General features: G+C 41.7%; 2 protein-coding genes across 4 annotated transcripts in view; one reads left to right on the top strand and one right to left on the bottom strand.

The window, feature by feature from the left end:
* Window positions 1-8,399, bottom strand: part of PTCD3 (pentatricopeptide repeat domain 3) — a 31,439-nt gene extending 23,040 nt beyond the window's left edge. Inside the window, exons 1-4 of one of the 3 annotated variants that reach the window (XM_017856280.1) lie at window positions 8,249-8,399; window positions 6,239-6,291; window positions 6,105-6,141; window positions 3,796-3,841 (exon numbers count right to left, since the gene is read on the bottom strand). In XM_017856280.1, the coding sequence (XP_017711769.1) occupies window positions 3,796-3,841; window positions 6,105-6,141; window positions 6,239-6,291; window positions 8,249-8,352 (240 nt within the window). In that variant the 5' untranslated portion in view covers window positions 8,353-8,399. Of the gene's footprint in view, window positions 1-3,795; window positions 3,842-6,104; window positions 6,142-6,238; window positions 6,292-8,115; window positions 8,131-8,248 lie in introns of those variants that run through there. The other 2 variants (XM_017856281.1, XM_017856282.1) reach the window with 2 other exon arrangements.
* Window positions 8,400-8,444: 45 nt separating this feature from the next.
* The window catches only part of POLR1A (RNA polymerase I subunit A), a 74,926-nt gene continuing 67,775 nt past the window's right edge, over window positions 8,445-15,595 (top strand). Inside the window, exons 1-2 of the mRNA XM_017856322.1 lie at window positions 8,445-8,900; window positions 14,280-14,484. Of these exons, the coding sequence (XP_017711811.1) occupies window positions 8,824-8,900; window positions 14,280-14,484 (282 nt within the window). The 5' untranslated portion in view covers window positions 8,445-8,823. The remainder of the gene's footprint in view (window positions 8,901-14,279; window positions 14,485-15,595) is intronic.

Here is a 15,595-nt window from a genome sequence, read left to right as displayed (position 1 = left end):
GACTCCTTGGGGAGGGGGCATGGAAGCTTCCCAGCAGCTCTCAAGGGAAAGCTGCTCATACCTGGAGCCTGGAGGGAGTATGTTATTTTGGACCTAGCTTTCTGCTACCCCTTTCAAAAACCCCTTTCCCTGGAGCCTCACCTTAGCAGCCCTGTTGTGAACTTCAGTTTTTAATTACACTAACGGAAAGCCAATGTTGAATTCTTAAGAGTGATATGATCCAGGGTCACTACAACTGCTGAACTGAGTGCAGTGTGTAGGGAGTTGAAGTGGGAGACGACAGAGACTGTTGCAATTAATCCAGACTTGTAAGACAACAATCACCAAGGTGATCGGTGATGATATCAAGCATCTAAAATTTTGACACTGTACAGAAAAGAGTTAACAGGCCTGAAACCACTATCCTTAGAAAGGTCTGCTTCCAAGGCTGGCCCTTGGCTGCCATCTGGGAACCTGGATATTGGAAGGGTTCCCACCATTCCCAAACTGCTAACAATGGTTCACTGTGCCTAACCTGTTTGCACAGTGTGTTTTGTGCCAAATATCTGCTTTCCTTCTGGGAGTGTGGAAACTTAATATAATATATGCCAGCCAGTGGGTGGTCTACATGGCCAGCCTCCCCTAAAAACTCTGGCACTGGGTCTCCAATGAGCTTTGGTAGATACTTCGCATGTGTTGTCACAAGTCATTGATGGAGGAATCAAGCATGTCCTGTGTTGAATCTTCTGGAGACGTCTTTTGGAAGCTTGTGACTGATTTCTTTTGGTCTTTATCCCATGAGCCTTTCCTCTTTGCTGACTTTGCTTTGTATCTTCTTGCTGTCATAACTCTTAGTCTGGGAGTAGTCACGGAGACCTCACACATCTTTTGAAGGGATAAACAAAGGCTTTGCTAACATGATTCCCAGGATTTTGGCCTGAGCAGCTGTAAGAATGGAGTTGCCATTAATGAGATGGCAAAGAAATGTGTGAGGAATGTTTGGAGGGAAAGGGGTTTGGTTTTGGATATGTTAAGATCTTTATCACACTCTCAAGTGGAAAGGTTTCCCATTCTCCACATTGCTGTCTTTTCTAAAATGTCTGCTTAGAATTCCTTTCCCCCCATCCTGGCTAACACAGTGAAACTCCATCTCTACTAAAAATACAAAAATTAGCCGGGCGTGATGGTGGGCGCCTATAGCCCCAGCTACTCAGGAGGCTGAGGCAGGAGAATGACATGAACCCGGGAGGCAGAGCTTGCAGTGAGCCGAGAACACGCCACTGCACTCCAGCCTCGGCAACAGAGGGAGACTCCATCTCTTAAAAAAAAAAAAAAAAAAAAAGAATTCCTTTCCCAGTCTCAGCGAAGTAACCCCTTCTCAGTGCTACCTCAGTCTTCCCCTCTAGAACTACACAATAACTGTGTCTAATTCTATATCAGCACAGTGCTTGATAAGCATCATAAGGGCACAATATACGGTTGCTGAGTGAATGGATAAACGAATAACTCTTGGATTTCAAGGGCCAGGTAAGTCACAATTCTACACATAATTTCTATAACTTCTTTGACTTGAAGGTGGCCCTGGACCATTCTCATTAAAATGTTGAGAATATCTCAGAGGTCCATTTCTATGTTTACATTTCAGGTGCCTATTTATGGATAAGTGAGCTACTGAAAACCTCAATGCTTTGCAAGTAGGGAGATGTAGTGAAGTACTTTTTCAGAAACTGGTAGAGTACACCAATGCGCATTAGCCCCGACACTATCTTTAGTAGCTCCATCTTTATTTTATATTTAATTTATTTTTTGTGGGGGCAAGACAGGGTCTCACTTTGTGAAGTACAGTGGTGCGATCCTGGCTCACCACAACTTCCACCTCCACCTCCCAGGATCAAGTGAGCCTCCCCTCAGCCTCCCAAGTAGCTGGGACTACAGGCGCATACTACCATGCTCAGCTAATTTTCGTGTTTTTTGTAGAGACAGGGTTTAACCACGTTGCCCAGACTGATCTCAAAGTCCCAAGCTCACAGGATCCACCCGCTTTGACTTCCCAAACTGCTGGGACTACAGGCATGAGCCACTATGCCCTGCCTAGTAGTTCCATTTTTAGATGTAGTTTAACATCTACAATAGAAGAACAATTCTGTGTACTTGTAATAATCAACTTTAGGAGGATCAATATCCATATAGATACTGTGGCAGAAAAAAAGACTTAATTATTTTAGACTTTTCCCCACAGATGAAATTAAAAGTTTTCGGTTAATAAAAACTACAACCAAGCAGAAAGTTCCATTTCTGATGCACTTACCAAAGTTTCAGTGTATCTACCAGACTACAAACTCTATTCTTGAGTTGCCAACAGAACAAACTTCATGTCAATGAAATCAACAACATAGTAGTAGCAACAAAATACCATGTACCAAGCATTTCCTTTGTCCCAGACTCTGTCCTAAATCTTATGTTTATTTAATTCATTTGTTAATAATTCCCATTGCAACCTTGAGGTTTGGTGCTATAATAAACTCCCATTTTATAAGTTAGGAAACAGAAGTTACCAAGAGGTAAAGTAATTTGCCTGAGATCATAAAGCTAGTTGCTTGGCTATTAAACCAGTAGGCTCCAGGACCCAGATTATTAATCACTGCATGATTGTCAGCATGACAGGTACATTATTTCTCCAAGTTGGTATACTACAGCCAAATCATCTCCTAAGAACATATATTTCAACAAGCCCTTCCAGGGATTAAAGATCATTGGTATGGTAGAAAAACACTGCATTTCGAGGTAAAAGATGTGGAATTAAGCCTTTAATTAAGGCTTTAACATCATAACCAGTCACTGGCCACTTTCAAAACCTTAGCTTCCTCATTTGCCAAATGAAGGGATTTGATAATTTTAATTTTTCTTTTTTTTTCTGAGACAGAGTCTCACTAACTCGCCTAGGCTGGACTGCAGTGACACGACCTTGGCTCACTGCAACCTCTGCCTCCGGGGTTCAAGAGATTCTCTTGCCTCAGCCTCCTGAGAAGGTAGGACTACAGGCGCCACCATGCCTCGTAATTTTTGTTTTCATTGTTTTGGTAGAGACAGAGTTTCACCATGTTCACTGGGCTGGTCTCCAATTCCTGACCTCAAGCAATCCGCCTACCTTGGTCTCCCAAAGTGATGGGATTAGTGATGGGATTACAGGTGTGAGCCACCGCACCCAGTCAATAATTTCACTCTTAAAAAAAAAGAAAAAGAAAAAAATTGGGCACGGTGGCTCACACATTGTAATCCCAGCACTTTGGGAGGGGAAAGAAGGTGGATCACCTGAGGTCTGGAGTTCAAGACCAGTCTGACCAACATGGAGGAACCCTGTCTCTACTAAAAATACAAAATTAGCTGGGCGTGGTGGCACATGCCTGTAAATCCCAGCTACTCAGGAGGCTGAGACAGAAGAATCGCTTGAACCCGGGAAGTGGAGGATGCGGTGAGCCGAGATCACGCCATTGCACTCCAGCATGGGCAACAAGAGCGAAACTGTCTCAAAACAAACAAACAAAAAACAGATGGGGGTCTTGCTATGCTGCCCAAACTGGTTTTGAACTCCTGATGTCAAGTGATCTTCCTGCTTTTGCCTCCAAAAGTGTTGGGATTACATTCATGAGGCACCTGGCTCAGCTGAATTAGGTAATTTTAAAGAAACTTTCTAGATTCACAACAGTTTAATTCTGAATAATGAAGAGGTATGAGTATTAAATGTGTTATTAGCCAAGTTAAAAAGTATGTTATTAGCCAAGTTTTAGGTTAAAAAAACACTAAAATCCTACTTACCCTGTTTACTGTGGATGCAAGTGCCTGAAGAACAGCTACTTTATCCCTAAGAATAAGAACCACAAGTTAATCCTCATCAGGGCTCTTCACAGCCACAAACTGAACAAGTGATTCTACTCTCAGTGTATTGGCCAATAACAAAGTGCACATCTCATCTGAAGCTGGTTCATATGTCACAAGGTCACTAGAATAAATTAGAAATGAAGAAAACTGCCAGTTCTTTTCCCTAGTTGGTACATGTTCCTCTCTTTGCTATGCCTGTCCTCTCTGGCCTGGTGGATAATGCCATAACCCAGGGCTAGTGATTTCCATCCTCCACTCATAAAACTATCTGGCCTACTTCCTCTATCCACTTTCCTATGGGATTCTTACTGCGGCTTTCAGGACTACTGTTGCCTTTACTAACTTAATTGGTAGCTCTTGATTCAGTTATACAAGAATAAACCACAGGCTTCATTCTGGACCTATTGCATCAAAGCCTCCCAAGATCCACGGAGGACTGTCACACACATTCTTACTGAATTCCCAGATAATTCTGATGCACCCTCCTGGTTTAGAACCTCTCAACCACATATAACCTTATGGTAAGAATTGCAGGCCAGCTGTCCACTGCACCTCTGAATAGAGACCTTCACTGAACTATTAGAAAAGGCTTCACTGAGTAAATGACAGACAAGATAATTCGATCTCAAATGTATTTTTGCTCCTATGTTAGATTTAATGTGTTTCCTTTCCAAAAGGGAATTACACCAAGAGTATTTTCTAAATAAAGTTTAACATAACATTCTTAAGACTGTAAGTCATCTGAGAAAACCGAAAGTACAGGAAATTTTATATTTCATCAAAACTAATTCCCTGATGTATATAATATCCACAAGATTTTCTTTCCACATTTAGAAGTCACATTTATGTAACTTCAGCAAGTGTGATGACGACACATTCTCTCATCTCTCAGCATTTCCTCAGATCTTTCAATAGCCTATTTAAGTCTTAGCAAGTTAGCATACTTTCCTAACACATTGAACAAATGGCAGTGAAAAAATGATGGCAGATTACTCAATAATTCGCTTACTTAAAAGGGTTACTTAAAAAAGTTATCATATATTATCTTAAAAAAATAAACTAGAACATTACAGGTTAACCTAAAGTATCTGCTGTCATCTTGTGACCCCTCTCCACGATGAATTTGGTATTTGTATTTCCAGAACTTTTAAAGTATTTTTACACATACATCTCTGTAAAAAACGTATACACACTGTCATTCTGCATGTGTCTACGTAAGTTCGACTGCATTATCCATGTTATTAAATATAGAGCTAACTAATTCCTTTCAATGTAAAAAGTTATTATATGATAACCTTTTAAAATTATCCATTCACTTTTCAATGGGCATTCAGGCTGTTTCAACCTGTTACGATTCCCAAGTAATAAACAGTCTTGTCCATGTATATATGCAAATGTTCCTCCAAAGTGGCTAACCAGTACGGTATGCACATTTCCAATTCTGATTCTGCCAAATTTCCTGCCAAAGAGCTGTTCCAATTTACTGTCCCACGAACAAACGTATTTCTCCAAATTCCCTCTCTGCCAATCTGGTAAGTTTTAATTTGCACTTCTTTTATGATCCCAGTTACCTATGCATTGACATAACTGGGCTCCCTGGCTCCCTAAAATAATCACACAATTCAGATTAATAAAGTTTTTTAAAAAGGCTTTTTAATGAATCCGAGTCTTTAGGTCACATAATTTTAAGACCTAGCTTTTCAAGGGGCCATTAAATGCGTTCAATAGTACTACATTGTAACAAGCACTTTTGTGAAGTTTTACTTCCTACATATTCAACAAATGTTGAATAAATGAGATGAGGCAATTTGTTCAAGGATACATCCACTGAATAAAAAAGCTAAATTTTGCTGTCCACACCATTTACTTTATTTTACCTCATTAGAGATAATAAAGACAGTAATTTTGTCTGCTCTTCCAACCATGTGAGAGAACTTCCTTTAAAAAATTATAATGATGATGTTCATGTATAACCATGTATTATTAACCACATAAATACTAACCCACACTAATTCAAAATATCTTTCAATTGTTCTTTTAAGTAAATCTCATTGCTCATTCACTCACTATTCTCCACCTTTCTATTTTTTGTCCTTTAAACTCCTAGCTTCTCCCCACTCAGCTACTATCTCTTCAAGAATGCTCTCCTGCTGCTCTTCCCATCGCTGTCTCCTTACTTAACCCTTATGTTTCTCTCATAGTAAGCACTCAACCATTTGCTGAATGAACACTGATAGAATACTTACCAAGTTTTCTTTTTTGGAATTACTACTTCTTCAATCCCTAATGTAAAAAATAAAACATGAATCAGTTTCCTAGTACTACAATGGAATCCAACGTGTTGATATAAAAATAGAATTCAACATATTTTAAAATATACCTGTTATATCAGTTCCTTCAACCTTTGAGAGGGTTGCACTACCAGAATAAAATCTGCAAAAAAATAAAAGCCTTAAAGCTAATAGTCCTTAATGAAGTACCCAGCTCACCTCCACCTGTGTGTACTTTGAGCCCAAATTCTCCAATTATCATGGATTAAAGTGGATAACTCATGTCAATGAATGCTGAGAAGACAGTCTGTACAGCATGTTCGATATCATTAACGAATGGATATAAGATATAGACAAGACTGTCAAAACTGTTTTTTTTTTTTTAGAGACAGGGTCTTGCTCCATTGCCCAGCCTTTAGTGCAGTGGTGCAATTATAGCTCACTGAACCCTTAAACTCCTGGGCTCAAGCGACGCTCCTGCTTCAGCCTCCTGAGTAACTAGGACTACAGGCATATGCCACCATGCCAGCTAGTCAAAATTTTTGGAAGCAAGCAATCTCATTACATAAATGGTAGAGGGGAGGAAAGTTTTAATGGCCCTTGAACAATCTGGTTTGAAATGCAAGAATTTCAACTTCAGGAACCAAAACACTATGACATTAAAAAGAACAATTTAGTGAGCTCCTGCTTCTATATAGTTACTGCCCTGATCAGAAAGGACTACCTCACTTAAAGCAATTACAACATAGGGAAGATCACCCATGGCTTTTCATTCCACTTCCTTCAACAATCAAGAACTTACCAAATACATAAAGCCTGATTCAGACTTGGAATTGCTGATATTTTCTATTTTCAGAGGTTCAATATGAAATCCTTTTTAAACCAAAATATAGAATCATTGGCCCATGACTGAGTTTTTAGGTGTTCTGATCACACTGAAAATACAGTCAACACATCATACAGATAATGTGCACGGTTAATATTGTCTTGTGTTTCCCCTTACTAAATGACACCGGTAACATTCAGAAAGTTGTCAAGATGTGATTGCATAGAAAGATACTTCCTCCAGTAGTATCTGGTTTCAGGTATCATTTTAAAACAAGAATGCCCCTCTAAGCTAAGGACATTTCAGAAAGAGATCAACTCTTTCAAGTCACGCTATTTGTTTCTCATGACCTTAAAACAGAGATCACGGTTATTTTGAGAACGGATGCTGAGGGAGAGATTCTGCTTCAAGCAAAGAAAATGAGTAGAAAAATGCTAACGATGGCTACCAGGAAAAGAAGGACTGACATTGAATGGCAGCACAAAGGCTTCTGCAATATCAGATGGAGTGGTTTTTCTTTCTTGAGGGGAACTAAGGGAGAGTACATATTTACAAAAAATGGTAAATTACATATCTCACTTATACCTCACAAACTTTTCGGATGGTTATTACCAACTCCAGTCTGCAGAGGAGGAAATCTGTCTACTATCATCATCCAATTAAGTGAATGGCAAATACTAAATCTGAAATTAGGCTTTTAGCAAGTTTTCACTACAAATTACTGCCTCTCATGTTCCCACAATGCCACTGTGTGCACTGAGTGAAAAAAATATTACATAAATAGGTCATACAGGTTCCAAGTTATAACTAATCACAGATCAAAAGGACATGGTCAGATCTTTTAAACTTTTCTGATTTCATGAAAACCTGATAACTTCTTTAGCCAAAGACCCCACCGTGGCGACCAGAGATTGCCTTTTATGTGGGAAGATCTTGTACTTTCTCCGCGCTCCTCCTGACTGGGTTAAAATAAGTAAAGGCGGGTAATTTTTAATTTGGGGTAGTGTTGCTAATAGCCACACTCACTGGAACGTAAGCTTCATGAGGGCAGGGACCCAGCTTTGCGGGTGGTAACTACAGAATACTGCAAGCAATCAATAAGTATTTCTCTAATGAATAAATGCGTTGCGAACCCTATTTCAAAGGGCCACCTCCGCGTACCTGGCCTTAAGGGCACGCGGCCCCAAGGGCGCGCATGAGCAAACCACTTCACTTCATCGTGCCTACGCCCACAGCAAGCTGGGACTTGGTGACTCTGCAGTCTTCTTCGCGGATACCCCTAAGCGTCTCTTACCTGAGGCTGCGTGCCTGTTCACACAGACCCGCCCGCCGACCTGTCAGCGGCTGGCCAAGCCTGCTGCGGAGGCCCAGCCAACGAACAGCAGCTACGGCCGCCATCTTTGACTTCTCTGCAGAGCATGTTGGGAAAGCCCGCCTCGACCTTCAGGAAGAAGGGGCGAAGTGGGCGGGGAGCAGGGAACAGCTCCGCTATTGGCTGAAGCGGAAGAAGACGAAAGCAAACATAAAATGGGAGGTTGCAAGCTCATGGTTTGAAAGACTTTGTCACGGAAGCTAAAAGCTCTATAAACCTCATTTGCCTCGGAGGAATTTTCTTAAATGATTATTTTGATATCTTATATATATTTGATTGTTTTCAAAAAAAATGAGCGAGCAGAGAGGCGTACAACTATTTGTTCCCCCCCCATGTAGAAGTGATCTCATCCACCTAAATGTCGTTCCTGCGCCCTCTTCCGCGCGCAAGCGCACTTTGAATGACGTGGTGACTCCGAGCTTGAGGCTGAATTAAGAATAGTCAGGTGGTGAGTGGACCGTCTCTCTGGGTGTTGGAATTCAAAACGGATCTGGAGGATGTTGATCTCCAAGAACATGCCCTGGCGGCGGCTGCAGGGCATTTCCTTCGGGATGTATTCGGCTGAAGAGCTCAAGTAAGGAGTTGGTCGGGTAGCGTGCTCAGCCTGGCTCTTGAGGTCTGCGCTCTAAACTACCATTCCCAGAAGCCCTTGCGCCCAGTCAATCCTCTGAGTCCAGGCTTGTCTGGCGCTTGTCCTGCTGGGAGCCGTAGTTCTGGGAATGTTCCTGGGCCGGCGTGGACTGCCTAGAGTCCGGTGGGGCTGGCGGAAAGAGTTTGCGCTGGGGGTGGGGGAGTGTAAGGGTGGGGAGGGTCCTGGGCTGCAGCGTTAGCGTCTACCAGTCTCCTCGTTAACAAGCGTTTGTAGAATTAACCATAATGCACCTGACATGGTTAATTAGGCACGTACTAAGTTTCCTCTTGTTTATAAAATGTTTGTCCTTCAAGTTAACTTCTCTTTGCTAGGACTCCGTTATATTCTCTGTCTGGTTGTTAAATCAAGGGAAATCTGTTTAGTCTTCATTTTGATCACGGTAGCATTTGACATTCTCCAATGCACTCTCTTGAAACTTTCCTTTCTTTCAGAACCTTATTTGTCTTCAAGTTCTCCTATTTTTATAACAAATATTTCTACCTCCCTCTCTTCCTCTATCAGTCTTATAACCCCACAAACATTTATTAAGCATCCAGTTGTTTCCAGGCACCAAGCTAGGCGTTAATGACACATTGGTGAGCAAGGTCCGTACCTCGTTTTACTCCTTAAATGTTGATGTTCTTCAAGATTCTGTTCTGGTAATGTTGTTTTCCTCATGGTAAATATTGCCCCTTGACAATCTCACCGCTTTCATGATTTATAGTCTCAAATTTAAATCCCCAACGCAAATTTCTTTCCCTGATTTTCAGACCCATTTGTTCAGCTGTCTGGACATCTTTACTTAAATTTCACACAGAGATCTTAAGTGCATATCAAAAGCTCAACATGGCCGGGCGCGGTGGCTCACGCCTGTAATCCCAGCACTTTGGGAGGCTGAGGCCGGCGGATCACGAGATCGGGAGAGCGAGACCATCCTGGCCAACATGGTGAACCCTCGTCTCGACTAAAAATACAAAAATTAGCCGGGCGCTGTGGCGGGCACCTGTAGTCCCAGCTACTTGGGAGGCTGAGGCAGGAGAATCGCTTGAACCCAGGAGGTGGAGGTTGCAGTGAGCCGAGATTGCGCCACTGCACTCCAGCCTGGCGACAGAGCAAGACTGTCTCAAAAAACAAAAAAACAAAAACAAAAAAAACCTCAACATGCACCCCTCTTCAAAGGGAGGGGTAACTTACCCCTCCAAAATGGTGTACCTAGTGCGAGACGGTCACTAGAAACTGGAAAATAATTCTAGATCTCTCTTGACATCTAACTTATTTATTGGGCTCTTACTTTGTGTCACCTACATGTCTATTTGTTCTTTACTCTCCTTTTTCTCCCAATTGCTACTGTGTTCCCTCTGGCCCTTATCTCATATTTGAATTGTCTTTTCCTTCCACCTTCCCCTTACACCTCTCAAGTGCATACTCCACACTGCTGTCAAAATTATTCTTGCAAAGTGCAAATGTGGTCATGCTACTGTCACCCTTAAAACCCTCCAAAGGTTCTCCATTTCCCTCAGATAAAGGATATTTTCTTAGCATAGCCTGCAAAGTCTCCCATGATCAGTCCAATGCTGATTTTAGCTATAACATCATCCCTTCTCCAGCCCTATTAAACTACTTGCATATTCCAGAAACTGCCATTCATATTTCAACATCTGGGTCTTTTTTAAAGCTATTCCCTCTGCCTGCAGTGTCCTTTTAGCCAAAAGGAGGTACTTCCCTCTTTCCCTTTCGCAACACACACACCTGAAAGCTCTGTTCACCTCCCTCATTTTCTGAGGTCATTTTGCACATGGTACAGTTGTCTGTTATGGTGCTTTAGTCACTTTTTGTGCTTACGTATATTTGTCTTCCTCCACTACTTTGAGCTTTTTATGTATGCCACTCTTGTCTTTTATCCTCAAGTCTGAATAAATGGATGAATAAACTCCTGAGCTCTGGTGTCATTGGTAACAGTGTGCTAGCCCAGAAATTCCAGTTATATCATCACCGCCATAAGTGGATACGATTTCATCCAAAAGCAAAAGTGTTTTAAGTTTCCTGAATTTTTAAAAAGATAATTGTGGAGTTTTCAAACTGGTTTAGGGTTGAGTTAAAAATGGCTTGGAGGGGCCATTTCAGTCTCCTGTTACCTCTCTGATCTCACCTCTTCCAGCTACCCTGACCTCCTTGTTACATCCAGAGCACCACGGGCACACATCCACCTCAGGACCGTTGCACTCCCTGCTTCTTCCTCCTTTAAAACCTTCTGCCCAGGTGACTGTTTGGCCTGCTCCCTCAACTCCTTTAGCCTTTGCCCAAGTACCTCCTTAGTGGGCTTCTAGGACCACTTAACTACTCCACTCTTCCCTATGCCTGTATTATTTTTCATCATAGCATTTCCTGCCATCTAACAGACTATACATTTATTTTGTGTCTGTTCCTCTTCCTCCAATAGAATGTAAGGCCCTTAAGCATAGCGGTTCTTGTCTGTGTCCTTGGCACTTTATGCTATCTGGCACATAGTGAGCACTCAGTGGGTATTTGTTGAGTGTATGAATAGATGGATGGAGGAGCTAGCTGCTCAGTGCTTGGCACTTTCAGTCGTTAACAACACCCATTCTCAGTTCTTAACAACACCCATTTATGGTGGCACCTCCAGTAAAAAATTCAGGCCCAGAGAACAAAATGTCTCTCTAGGAAGTGGCAAAGGTCTTCTTCAAACCTAAGTCTATTGATCTCAAACTCTGCTCTCTCCGGTGGAATCCTTGCTGGTTGCCCCTACTCTTCATCCCACTCCTGTAGTGGTGGGAGGGACTTTCTCCTCTACCCAACAGAGAGGAACTTTGTTCTAGACACTGTATTTTCTATATGTTATCTTCTAATCATCCTCATAGAGCTGCTGCAATGCCCAGACTTCAGGTGAGAAAAAAATTAGGTAGTTATCAAAGGACACAGTCAACAGAGTGAAAGGGCAACCCATGGAATGGGAGAAAATACTTGTAAATTGTGTATCTGATGAGAGATTGTTATCTAGAACATAAAAGGAACTCCTACTACTCAACAACAACAACAAATTCAATTTTAAAATGGACAAAGGACTTAAATAGACATTTTTCCAAAGAAAACATACAGATGGCCAGTGAGCATGTGAAAAGATGTTGAACATCACCAATTATTAGGGAAATGCAAATAAAAAGCTCCTCCCAATCCAGTAGGGTGCTACTATCAAAAAAACAAAGTAGTGTGTGTTGACAAGGGTGTGGAGAAAGTGGAACCTTTTCGTACACCATTAGTGGGAATGTAAAATGGTGCAACCACTATGGAAAACAGTAGGGTGGATTCTCAGAATATTAAAGACAAAATTACCATGTGATCCAGCAATTCTACCTCTGGCTACATATCCAAAGAATTGAAAGTAGGGTCTCAAAGAGATATTTGTATACCTATGTTCATAGCAGCGTTATTCACAATAGTGAAAGAGTGGATACTACCCTAGTGTCTTATCAATGGATGGGTTGATAGACAAAATGTGGTATATACATGCAATGGGATATTGTTCAGCCATAAAAAAAGGAAAAAAGTTCTGACACATCCTATAACATAGATGAACCTTGAGGGCATTGTGCTAGGTGAAATAAACCAGTCACAAAAGGACAAGTACGGTGTGATTCCACTTAATATAAGGTACTTAGAGCAGTCAAATTAATCAAAACAGAAAGTAAAATGATGGTAGCAGAGGAGATGAAGAATTATTATATAACGGGTACAGAGTTTCAGTTTTACAAGATGAAAAAGGGTTCTGCAGATGGAGAGTGGTAATGGTAGCACAATGCAAATGTACTTAATACCAGTGAACTGTACTAATTGAAACAGTTAAGATGATGAATATATATATATTATTACAGTTTCAAAAGTTAAGATTAAAGAACAAAAGGTAAGTAATTTGTTCAATGTTACCCAGTTCAAGGTTGCAGGTGGACTCCAGGTTTGTGGGAAGAGACCACACACACAACTTTTGAGTTAGATCAAGTTTCTCATGAAATTAGCTTACTGGCAGCAAGGTGACCGTATAGACAACAACCACAACAGATCTGCCACCATGTCGCCTTGACCCTTATAGTGACACTGGCCATGCAACATAGAATCTTCTAGATCTGAGCAGCTTAATTCCTGATAGACTAACATCGTTTTACACTCAGAACATGTCACCGCTCATGAAAACTTGACACTATTTTTGTGCTTTATTAAAGGGAGTGTTTACATCATTAGGGGACTCTCCTTTCAACCTTCAGATTTCCTCTAGCCTGGGAGATTGGGATAGTTTCCTTGTCTTTATTTTCTAAATCAGAAAGGAGAAAGTTGTAAAAGCAAAGTTAGCTTACTAAAAACATAGTTGTGTCCTATGGGAGCACCTTTCAAACCAAACATAAAATGTGATGAAACCTTTTTTAAGGTTTGACTGTATGTGTTTAATGTTGTCAAATTTACTGTTTCTGCATACAGGGATTGTTGCATCACATTCCCTTCATTGAACTGGGTAGGCTTTGGAGTTAAGTCTATTCCATATCCTGCCTCCCCCACATTCTGTTTGTGTCACCTGGATTCGATCACCTAAATTCCCTGAGCCTTGGTTTCGTCCCCTGAAAAGTACGTATAGTGATGACCATTTCAGAGGATTAAGATCAAACTAAATAATGCGGCCAGGCATGGTGGCTCACTGCTGTAATCCCAGCACCTTGGGAGGCTGAGGCAGGCGGATCTGTAGAGCTCAGGAATTCAAGACCAGCCTAGGTAACATGGCGAAATCCTGTCTCTACAAAAAAATATTAATCGAAAAATTAGTTGGGCATAGTGGCACATGTCTGTGGTCCCAGCTACTCGGGAGGCTGAGGTGGGAGGATCTCTGGAGCCCAGGAGTTCGAGGCTGCAGTGAGTCAAGTTTGCACCAGTGCACTCCAGCCTGGGCAACAAGAGTGAGACCTTGTTTAAAAAAAGAAAAAAGACAGAATAATGCTGCCTGTGAAGCAGGCAGTGTATAGTAGATGCTTAACTTGTTTTTATAAAGTTTACCAATATACTTAGTGCAAGTTTTGTTCTAAATCTGTTTTTAAGATGTTACCACTCATTCATTTAGCACATATGTATTTATTAACTGTTGGGTACCAACTCTGCACTTAGTATTGGGGTGCACTGGTGAGCAAGGCAGACAGAGATTGTGCCCTCCAGAGCTATCAAGCAGGCATTAAATCATCACTTAACTATAGTTTTGTGCTGGAAAGGAAATATCAGAGAGGTTGGTAACCTTAGCTTTCCTCTTGGTCTTTTTTATCCCCTTAGGAAATTAAGTGTTAAGTCCATTACGAACCCTCGGTACCTGGACAGCCTGGGGAACCCATCGGCAAATGGCCTGTACGATTTAGCTTTGGGTCCTGCAGATTCCAAAGAGGTGTGCTCCACCTGCGTGCAGGACTTCAACAACTGCTCCGGGCACCTGGGCCACATTGAGCTCCCACTCACGGTGTATAACCCTCTCCTCTTCGATGTAAGTGCTGCCTTAGTTGTGTGGGTCTCAGGGCTGCTGGTGGAATTTATGAGTTCTGCCTCTCTCCCACAAGAGTGGTCTAAGGACGTTAAGCCCCAGACACTCCAATGAAAGCATTCTGTAGAATGAGATTTTGAAGCTTTGAGCCAAATACAATAACTTCAGCTTACCCTGTGGCCCTAAATAAATGAGTATCAGTTTGCTTCCAGTTGAGTAGAGCCACAGCCTGATTCCGTTCACGTGGAGGGCCAGGGAGGGTTCAGATTCATTCCCTACACCTTTTGTTTCAGGGCTTTGTGCTCTTCAGAAATCTCAGTGGCACCTGCCTGGTAATAGAGCTTCAGTGTTCTCAAGGCCTCCCTGAGCCTTTCAGGTGTCTCGATAGGCTCTTGGGTGGTGGCAGGAGAAGCAAAGCCCCAGAAAGCCCAACAGTGAGGTCAGAATTAAGCTTCTGTGTAGAGTCATGCTTGTACATTTTCAGCTTTTTATTTCAGCTAACCTCACTTGCAGGATTTTTTTTTTAAGCTACACATATGTTGGTATACATGGATATGATTTTTGTCTGTTAATCATGTTAAAGAGAAGTGTCTTTGTTTTTGTTTTTAAGACAGTTTCATTCTGTCTCCCAGGCTGGAGTGCAGTGGCACGGTCTTGGCTCACTGTAACCCCTGCCTCCTGGATCCAAGTGATTCTCCTGCCTCAGCCTCCCAAGTAGCTGGGATTACAGGCACATGCCACCATGCCAGCTAATTTTATATTTTACAAAATTACAAGAGACAGGTTCACCATGTTGGCCAGGCTGGTCTCAAACTCCTGGCCTCAAGCGATCGATGCGCCCGCCTTGGCCTCCCAAAATGCTGGGATTACGGGCGTGAGCCACCGCACCTGGCCAAGAAGGGTCTTAATTAAATCTTGGAATAAAATAAAGATATTTCTCTACCTCAGGTTATACGCCCAAAGTAAATTTCAAATCTAAATGGATTAAAATAAAACCTTAAAAGAAAATAGAGGGGAATATTTATCTGGTTCTTAAGATAACAAAGACCTTTCTAAGCCTGTAGGCTGAAGTAGAGTTGTTTTTTTTTTTTTTTTTTTTTTTTTTTTTTTTTTT

This window comes from Rhinopithecus bieti, unplaced genomic scaffold, assembly GCF_001698545.2.
Source record: "Rhinopithecus bieti isolate Rb0 unplaced genomic scaffold, ASM169854v2 scaffold_44368, whole genome shotgun sequence".
NCBI lineage: Eukaryota > Metazoa > Chordata > Mammalia > Primates > Cercopithecidae > Rhinopithecus > Rhinopithecus bieti.
This window is presented reverse-complemented; position numbering and strand designations above follow the sequence as displayed.